General features: G+C 30.4%; 1 protein-coding gene across 1 annotated transcript; it reads right to left on the bottom strand.

The window, feature by feature from the left end:
• Positions 1-2403: 2403 nt before the first annotated feature.
• Positions 2404-9050, bottom strand: LOC129963944 (zinc finger homeobox protein 4-like). The gene is made up of 2 exons (XM_056078558.1): positions 9031-9050; positions 2404-8270 (listed from the first exon to the last, which is right to left on the bottom strand). The coding sequence occupies exon 2, from the start codon at positions 8251-8253 to the stop codon at positions 7381-7383; it is 873 nt and encodes a 290-aa protein (XP_055934533.1). The 5' UTR covers positions 8254-8270; positions 9031-9050; the 3' UTR covers positions 2404-7380.
• Between the last annotated feature and the right edge of the window lie 1636 nt (positions 9051-10686).

The raw sequence follows: 10686 nt of genomic DNA, 5'->3' as shown, positions 1-10686 counted from the left end.
AATACCATGATGCAGATTGGAATAAAAAATAATTTTTGTTATCAGTAGTAGTTTAATGATGCCATTCAAATAAATTTTCAAATTTTCTGCGAAAAATTTTTTTTTCTGTGTTTTCTCACAATGGTAGAAAATAAAAATGTTTTTTTAATCAGTTTGAAGCAACGCGACGTGATAGTTGTAGTATTCTTTTAAAAAAGAACAATCTTTTTAAAGTAATAAAATCTCTTTTAAACGTATACATATATTTATTTACATTCATAAGATTCAAGAAAAATACAAACACGAAAAATGACTAGTGCCAACGTTTTTAAAAGTGTCACCAACCGAGCTTTGTCCTAGTATTAGTATTGTTTATTAGGAACTCATTTGTCGGTTGTGTGTTCTAAATCTACACAATGAACACTTTGTTTATATCAGTAGCCCCGCTAGGTACGAAGCCACCAGAAAATGTTTCTGATATTAATCGACCAATACAGCCTTGTACTATGCAGTTGCGGTTTTGAAAAAATTTTCACAGAATAATTTTTCTCATATTAATTTAAAAGTATTAATTCCATGGTTATAATTGATGATAAAAATAGTGAAACGTTTCTCAAGTGGATTTTTAAGGGTGGGATTAAGTAGACATTTAGGTGAAATAAATTATAGCTTCTCTATAGTATAAAACCTATAGTATAGTATAATAGCAACTAAGCTATAGTATAACAACTATAGTTTAAATTTAGTCTTTGAATATGGAAATTTTTAACGCTATTATTCTTTTCTACTTTTTATCGTGATTTTGTTAGCGACTGAGTTCGGAAACATTTTACGTTCAAGAAGTTTTGGTGGTTGAAAACTACAACATATAGAAAAATCTATTTAGCTATTTTAATTTTCTTTTTTTATATAATTTATTTCCATGAATTTCAGGTTCCTTTCCATATTGCTTCGCTAAATACTAATTTTTTATTCAGTGATGAATTTATCTCACTTCTGAAGCTTGTTGAATAATTTAATCTTATAATAAGTTATTGCATTTAAATGTAAAAAGAACAGGTAATTTCCTTTATAAACTAATAACGATATCAAATTTATTATTAATCTTAAATATAAAATGTTATTTTATGTTCTAATCCAAACATTACTTTTTTGTTTTGGAAAAGGGATGGAAAATGATAAGGTTTGAAACTGGGTTCATTTGGCAGCAAAAAAAAAAAATGTGATTTATACATCCCAGGAAGCAAAAATTGCGCGGAGGTGGACCAGTCGGTAAGACGTTAATACTTAACATTATTTATTCCAAACGGCTTTAAAGTGATTGACTATTGAGAAATATAACCGTTTGCTGCACATGATGCTTGCTTTTGTGTCTAATGATTTTGGAGAGAGATGGGGAAAATGAATAGATGTTCAGACGGGTAGTAAAAAATCTAGACCAATTTACATCCAAAAACTTTTATTTCTATCTAATTAATAGCATTATCAAATAATATTTATTGTTTTTAAGACAAAGTGTGCTTCTTACATTATGCTGTAAATGCCAAGTTAGTTAACAATGATGCTAGGAATGATACTAGCAGCACCTAGTTTCTTTTTTTTTCCATACCTTTTTCCTTGTAATATCAGACAGGATAATGAATATCTAGGAACTTTATTTTTTGGTCAATGGACCATGCTGTAATAGTCTATTATCAAACTACGCTAAAATAAACTGATAACAAAAACTCTCAAAATAAATTTCAGAATTTGATTAATACAAATAAATAAAGAATTTCCATTTTTTTTTTTTTTTTCATCTGCTAGGCCATTTACAACTGTTGCATCAATAAAAAACATGAAAATCTAGACATGTACATGAAACTAGTTTAAATTTATGATCACCATTTAAACATTTTTGTACATAGGAATCATGCTGTTACATGTTGTTAAAAATAAGTTGAGCGGTTTCCATGAAAATTAAAATTCATTTCATCATAGTGTGTTCAAAATATTGCTCCCTATAGGTTATAACATTTGCATTATTAGTTAATTTATCAATATTTCAGTTTTAGCTAGGGAAATTTTTTTATGAATATCATTCATTTTATATATGGCATAATAAGTTTTAGTCTGCATTATAATAGATGTATTTAAAATTTCTTATTAAAATTTTCAAAATCCATATATATTGACTTCTTAAAATTGTACTTTTATGTTTATAGTTGTGTCCTAGAGGTTACAATGCAATTGAACACACTGAACATTAGTTTTATGAAGTATCGCATTTGAACGATAAACGTGTTTCAAAACAATTGAAAATTTTCATACTTCAAGTCTTTAATACAAAAATTATATTTGAGATCTAATCTGTTTGGATAAAAATTAATAGTTTAGAATTCCAAAAAAATAATAATAATAAAAATAAAAATTATTTTTACGTTGTCAAAAACAAAATAATTATTTCAGATTTTTTTCCTTAAAAAAAGTAATTTAATAAATATTTATAAATTCATTTAAAATATTCACGAATTTCTGAAATAATCATCTTAAATTTATTTAGTAATAAAAAAGAAACTGAGTTCTGTTGAATACATCGAATATTTATTCAAAATAATTGAAATGAACCAAACAGTTTTGATCCCAAATATTTACTTTCATGTTATATACATTTTTAAAAAATCAGTACACAGTAGCAAAAATTGAAATCTATAATTTACATGAAAGTTATACGCATTGAAATCGGTTTGTGTAAAATTATAAAGCATGATATTACACGAACATGTAAACATCGAAATAGATAACATCACTAAAAGATACTTGCTGTTTTTACTTTGTGTTGCTTAATAACACCAATTCGGTTAGGATTCATAAACAGGAACATTCGGGTTGCAAATGAACAGAATCGTAAAGAAAAACACACTCTACAATTAAAAATAAATGCAGCTGAAAAAACCTGTGGGAATGACTTCGTGTACTTGATAAAATTCGGTCATGGATCGAATGCGTGGATGTTTATTGGTATATTTTACAAACTTGCTATTTTCAGAAAGTTTATAAAACATGTCATAAATTCAGAAATAGTTAAATTTTTAAAACGATTATTGTTAGTATAATGTAAACCATTTCTCTTTTGATAGTGGGTTTTTATAGTACAAATATTTCGCCAAAGCCAACAGCATAATGATTTAAAAATTTCTTTTTTTAATTAACTAGAATTTATTTTCATGTTTTATTTGCAATTATTTTTTAATTTTCATTCATTCGTAAATAATAAAAAAATCTTTGATTCAATGTATCTACTGAAAAATAAATCTTAAAATCAAATAGTTGCATTGAAAGATACAATACATTAGGTTCTCAGCATTAATATTATCTAACTTGTTTATGTGTTGTTTTAATATTTTGCATGGAAGCAACATCAGATAAATACCAGAGTTTTCAGATTTATGAGACTTAATGAAAATTTATAATTTTATACTCTTTATATCATAAACGAACTTTGAAATCTGTAACTAAACATCTTTTTTAGTAAAGACTGTTTATCTGTTCATTTTTATATAATTAATTCACTTGTTAGATTTCAGACTTATTTCGATTTTTAAAAGTATTTAGAAATAAATTCATTTCTATTTTTAATTAAATATTTATTAAATAATATGATGCTTTTGGTGATAAGTTACATGAAAATTTATCAAATTTTTATACATTTATTAGAAAGACATTTATTTATTTATTATTTCTATTTTTTTTATTTTGTAAAATCAAGAATAATTTTTTTCCTTCCAAAATTTATTAAAAGTCCATACAAGTTAAGCATCTTTCCCTAACACAGCTGAAATAGTTAGAGTTTCATTTTTTGCTCAAAGGTAAATTCAGCTGCATTTAAAAATAATGTCCCCTAATAGTTTCATGTCATATACATTTCCATCCTTGTCAACTTGCAATTTCCCTACATATAACTTCTTATTAAAAAAAATTTGAACTTGGTCAAATTTATCTTTCCAATCTCCGACATAGTACAAGGCTTAATTGTAGAATAATAACAAGACTTCAAGCATTATATTATATAGTACTATACACATTAATCTTGTAGTTAGGTCTCGCAACATCATCGGAGATCTTATAGTATTAGGAACTGGTTCAACCATCTTCATTGGATGATGGCCGCAGCAATTAAGCATGCTGATTGGATGAGCACACACCAATAACAGTGTGGAATATATTTTCTTCGCAAATGAAATCAGATGCAAGTAACTGAAAATCACATTTGTCATGAAACACAACAGAAAATTAAAAGATAGAACTTTTCGAAATATATGTCATCGCCGAAACATGAACTTTCGTAGGTTGCCTTCAAAAAAGAGTTTCTGGTAGCGAATGTACATCAAAAATATCTGTCATTTATAATTGCAAATTTCAGTAATGAATCATTTCATCTTTTAATGAGTAAAATTAATAACAAAAAAAGAAATTTTTTTGTGTGAAGTATCAAATCTACAACAACGCCATGATAGAATGCTAAATTCTGCTATCTAGTGAATAGTTTTAAATTGTATATATGATAATGATGCTTTGAGGAACATACGTAATGTTAAATGATTTTAGGAAACTGTTTGTTTGTTTTTTAAACTACAAATCTTGAATTTTAAACAGCAATATAGTTGTGCATCTTTTAAATTTCGCATTTTATGTAACAGATAAAATATAGGATGATATTATGTATGCTGTTCTTTAGAGATACATCAGGAACTCAAAACCAGTTATGAAATATTGTATGCTTGCTAAAAAATATAAATTTGAATGTTGACAGAGTCTGTAACTATATTGAGTGAATTGAAACTGATTTCTAGTCTCGATAAAATAGGATAAATTATAATGCTTATAACAAAAAAAAATCTTAAAGTTTTATTACTTAGAAAAATAAATTATAATAGAAAACATAATCAAAGTGCATAAAATAAGAATAATTTTTATATTTTAATATTACTGTTCAAAATTAAAATAAGACTGAGAAATATTTATAGTGAAATCATTTATGTAATTTTCATAAAAAAATATACAATATTTGAAAACGAACAGAGGATTGTCAATAGGAAAAACTCTGCAGTTCGAAATCTAGAAATTTTTGGAGTATAAAAATTAAAAAATCTGAATAATTTTTCTCTTTGTTCAGGAACTTAGACATCTGCTCCCAACTCTTAAACGCTTAGAGTCAAATAACTGACTTTATATAGGCAACCGTTGAAAATGCTTTTATTATTTTTAAAAGATTGAAAGTTAGGAATTTTCAATAAGAACATTGAAAGTTAGGAATTTTCAATCAGCTGTGAAAAACGTCTTTTTCAAAAAATTTAAAGAATACATTCACAGACAACAATTAACCATTGAAAATACATTTCTGTCAGACATTTATATCATAACACAAATAAACTCAAAAACGTGAATAATAATAATTGTCCACACTGCATTACAGATGATTCTTAAAATCGAAAATTAAAAGTGCATTATGACCAGGAAAAACAGTAAGTACAATTTTATAAATTCTTTAGGAACTTCACAAATGATAAAATCAACGAAGCACATTTGTCAAATGACAGTAGTTAGAGTTTTATATACGTCTCATGTGATATAAAATTAACTCTTAATGATGAAGACAATACTCGAAACTTGAAGCTATAACTTTTCTGTCCCTTAACACCAACTCTTTGTTTTCCCTCAGTAATTTAAGTTGCTGATGATGATTTAGTGCGTTAGTGTTCCTTTGAACTGGGGACAAAACACATGTGCTCACGCTATAACCTGTACGCTCACGTATACGCACACATACATACACAAACACTATTTTTTTGTTGGTTTATTTTTTTTTCTTTTAATTTCAAAGGAGAACATCAAATAGAACGAGTTGCAAATAGAACCTCTTCGATGTAAAAAAAACACAGGAACTTTTAGCTTGACCTCTGGTCAATGGTTGGACACAAGATACAGCGTAAATGTTATTGACTGTGTGCCTACTAAGTGATTATATTATGTTTTTTTCCGCAGGAACGTGTCATAGTATCAAACTGTGGGCACATCAAGACAGTATCTCATTTCCACACGAGTTAATAAAAGTTTATATTTTCCGGTAAAAGTTTTCGAGCATTCTCGTTCTGTGAGGAATTGTTCAGCTGCAACTTTTATTTTAAGGAACCAGCAAGCAGAAAAGTCCTCGTACCGTTCTCAAAGGGGTTAATGAAGTTGTTGTCTCCTGTTGAAAGACCACTCAGGCAACTACATCTACCACTGGATAAACAAACAGCACACTTTTTTTATCGAAATGATCTCGTGCAGGCTTTCACTTGAGAAAGGAACTGAAAGTTGAAGCAAAAACACCTACCGAAAAAGCACACTTTCTAGCACTAAAACGAATTGTACCGTCGAGAAAAAGAAAAACATCTAGATATCACGTGAGCGAACAGCATGTTGTTGTAGATATCTCCATTAGTGCCTACTACTAAAATAAATGAAGTAAAAGAGTCTTGATGCTCAATCTCCCAGTTTTTGTAGTAGTCATCAAGACTGTCCAAAAATGTATACTCGCAACGAAGAAATAAATAATTCGAAGGATTTAACTATTGCTGATCTCCAACGAAGATCCCGAATTAAATAAATCATGTCTAACAGAAAAGCGTCAACGAAGTTCTTAAATATTTATAGTACATATATATATAGCTGGTAATATAACATACACAAAGGAAACTCTTTCATAAGGAACTTAATGACTGGTTTCATGTCGTAACGAGTGTTTATTAGTTGCCGTTGTTAGAAATGAACAACTGAAGGTTAAATTAACAAATATGTACAGAAACTCAAAAAAATCTCTTCTCTTTAATAGGTGATGACGCATTTCATCAAGCTCCGTCTGGTCAATAGGAAACGTAACGACATCGGTGAGCACCGAAGCTATGCTTTTGCATAACGTTCGATTGCAGCTTTGTTTTCACAGTTTGGTGACTCTCTGGCAGCGAATACATTGGTCCACCACTTCGCTACGTACGATTCTTGAGCTACTTCTCAATTCTAGGAACTCTTGATATCTGCCAAGGACAGAACAGGCAGTTTGAGGCAGCCAAGGGGTAGTCAGAAAGTAGACTATGTATATTATATATATATATATATTTATATATGTATATATTTATTTAGGAAACTCAGTCGCGATCGTACCCTCTTGGCCCGGGCTCGGCTTCTGAGGCTTTGAAATGAAAACAAATAATGTCACGAAATGTTTAAAAACATCAGGACAATAAACTTATTGCCGCAGACAACAGTCACACAAAACGTCCGAATCTTTGTTTAATAGGAATTAGATTCTGCATTTCTTATTTTCTTTTAGTAATACTTTAACCATTGCATGATAATCTTAGGAAGTGCTGTCCGGTATTAGAGCCTTTTGGTTTCTGGACTGAGGGTGGCTTCACCAGTAAAACAAAGTCCTGCCTTGGTAGAGGCGGGAAGGTCCAGTGAAGAAGCTTCGAGACCGAGCCTTAGGGCACTGTCGAGGTCATTACGGAAATCGGAGGAAAACATTAGATGTTGAGATGTAACATCCGGACCGTTTCGAGTCGTGACGTCGTTTCCAGTTTGGGGGAGGAGAAGAGGTGGAGGCGCCAGGCGAGGAGGTGTCATGGAAGGTGCCACAGGTGTTGCAGCGAAATGCGATGATGTAGAGCAAGATGGCAATTTCGGCGGCACCATGGAGTTAGGTGGTATCATAGAATTAGGTGGCATCATGGAATTAGGTGGCATCATAGAATTAGATGGTACTATAGAGTTATTAGGTACCATGGAATTGGGAGGTGTTGTCTGCTCACTTCTTTGTAGCTTGTGCACCCTCTTGACGTGCCTTTCTGCATTGCAATGGAACTTGAAATCAAGAAGTGTAGGGAATCTCTCTCTGCATGCTCGACATTCCAGCTGAACTTGTACCAATCTTAAAATAGCTTTGGTGACTTCTCCGGCAGCCTTATTGGCGAAACAGCTGGAGCGTTGGTGGTTGAGACATAGTATTTCAGCGGGGTGGACCAATTGACACTTCTTACAGACGTAGCCTACGTCGACTTCTGCCTCTGCGGCTTGTTGGTAATCGCTGTTAGACACAACGCCCTTTAGATCTTCCAGGTTCTTTCCATCTTGGGAAAATCTGGCAGTTGTATTACCTTGTTGGGTCAATTTTTGGGTTATTTCTGGAAGGGCAGTTGGGGGGAGTTGAAGTAATGACAAAGGAGTGCTGTACATGTTGGAATCGTAGAACATTCCACCTGGTGGTGAGCCTGTCAAAGATTAAAAATCAAACAATTAATTATAAATGAAATAAATATTTGATATTGAAAAGATTTAAGACTAATAACAATTAACAAAAAGTAGACATGTCATATTCACTTTCTAAGATACTGATTAATAATATTCATACATTATTAATACTTATATTATGATGCATATTTATTAGGAGATATTTTTTCCACAAAATAAATTTGCAAAAATATTATATAAAAAATTTCCATATATGAAAAAAAAAACTATTTACAGAAGAAGATATTAATAGTCAGTAATAATAATAATAACCTCATAATAAAAAAATTAAATAAAAAAATCACCTTAATATTTTTAAAAATTTAGTGGCATTTCAGAAATACTAGAAAGTAAAATAAATTACGTTGAATTCAAGAATTAAAAAGAGTCATGAACATTATTTAACGAAAGCCCATTTTCCAACTGTAAATTTACTTTTACGAAATATGGTAAGAATTTTAAGCAAAAGATTGTAAAAATTTTGTTTAAAGGATGCAGGTGTTATTTTTGCTCCATTTTAGATATTCTCAATTATGGTGAATACATAAGACTTAAATTATGAGAATGTAAATCATTTGTAATTCTTTCACTATTCTGCTTCATTTAAACTGTTTTCGCTCAGAAGAAATGGTTCATTTTAAACTAATTTTTAGATGACATCTCTGAATTGTTCAAACATTTCGTGACATTTTGTAACTTATTAAACTTAACTTCTAAAATTTTGTGATTAATATTCCTTACCTGCCACACTTATTATAAGTTTCAACACCGACCAAGAAAATGAAAGAAAATAGAAAGATCGAAAACAAACAAGCAAAAATACTGTTGAACTTTGCTAAGATCTACTTAGAAGTCGAATTCTTGGAAACTCGATGATTTTTAGCTAAAGTGTGACCTTTCCACCTCCGCATGCATAGTGAGTAGGGTCTTTTAGGCGTCCTGACATGCAACTCAGTAACAACTCTAATCCGGATACAGCAGGCCGCAGCATACGTAAGAGAGACAACTCTCTGTAATGATCCTGAAAGCTGAAAACCTCAGAGTGACAGTTAGAAGAATGAACAAAAATACACGACCCCATCTTCCCTCCCCTGTCCTTTCCATGTTCGACAATCCTGCCTCGGGCCATACACAATCACCGCTGATGAAAATAAATGACATAAAACTGTTGGCACGTCTATAAATCATCATCTTAAGAAAGGATAAAGATTCGACCAATGTTCCGGAACAGGAATATTTATAACCTGTAATCGTGTTTCGCGTTTTAACTAAGAAGAGGACTTCCAAATCGCATTTGCAGAGAAAGGGACCAATAAAGCATTAATTATAATGCCTCTAACTCGGAGCATGTGGCCGATTGTGAGGTCAATTGGTTTTGTCAGGAATTCATTCTTGATTGCGCTTAAATGATAGATTTTTTTCATTGCCTTTGATTCTACATAACTTGGTCTTCTACGAAGTGTTGCACCATTAACGTGCAGAGAATTTAATGGAACAGTATATTCTTTACCGCTTTTTCTTCACCTTTCGACCTTGTTCTATATTGTTCTGGACAGTAATTCATAAATCACCTCTTTAAAAAGTCGAGAGATCACGACCCTTACTTCTCCACCAAACAACAAATGGAACATAAAATACATCTTTTTACTTCTAGTTTTTGTGGTAGGACAACGAACAGAAAAGGGTGCAATCAACAAAAAGTGACAAAGCAACCAGATTGGCACCATAACGTCCACTTTATTACTTGTGATAACTTCTCGCTTACATCCGGCAATATAAAAAAAATAATAAAGCCCACCTAATTTTCTAAGTTCGTGATTTAAATAATCACCAGACAGGTAGGTGAAATGAAAAGGTTTCTTAATCTATTTAATGTTTTATATATCATCAATTCTCTTCGGTGATTATTCTGTCGTAGTGTTTTGTTCAATGTCAAGAATAACAAATTATTTAGATGTTTCTTTAATCAAAGAAAATAAACACTGTAAAAAGAATATAAAGAAAATCATCTTTAATTGATATTTTAGTCAAATGATATGAGTTCGTTAACGCAAATAAGTAATTAAAAATAATTTATTTGAATATTACAGTTGTAACTTTTGACAGGCAGAAATCACTAACATCATAATCTAATCAATCTATTCCTAATTCTATCAATATTTTTTCTTGCTAATGCATCCACAAAGCATATAATTTTTAAAAACAGACAATATTTCACTATAAAATTATTTTTTCATTAATTTTCTATCAATTCACAACAAAATTTTGAGAAGATATTAGTTCTGAGGCTGTATTAGAAAAGGAATATTTTCTATCAGTCAGACGTGAAAGAAAAAGAAGCACACACAATTTAAGGAGTTCAGTTTAACGATACTTTTATCACAGCATGGACTTACA

This window comes from Argiope bruennichi, chromosome 3 (genome assembly GCF_947563725.1).
Source record: "Argiope bruennichi chromosome 3, qqArgBrue1.1, whole genome shotgun sequence".
Lineage (NCBI taxonomy): Eukaryota > Metazoa > Arthropoda > Arachnida > Araneae > Araneidae > Argiope > Argiope bruennichi.
The sequence above is the reverse complement of the archived record's forward strand: the minus strand, read 5'-3'. Positions and strand labels throughout refer to the sequence as shown.

What these genes read in the sequence shown, in the direction of transcription:
- LOC129963944 (XM_056078558.1), bottom strand. Translation starts at nt 8,253, where the DNA reads ATGTTCTACGATTCCAACATGTACAGCACTCCTTTGTCATTACTTCAA.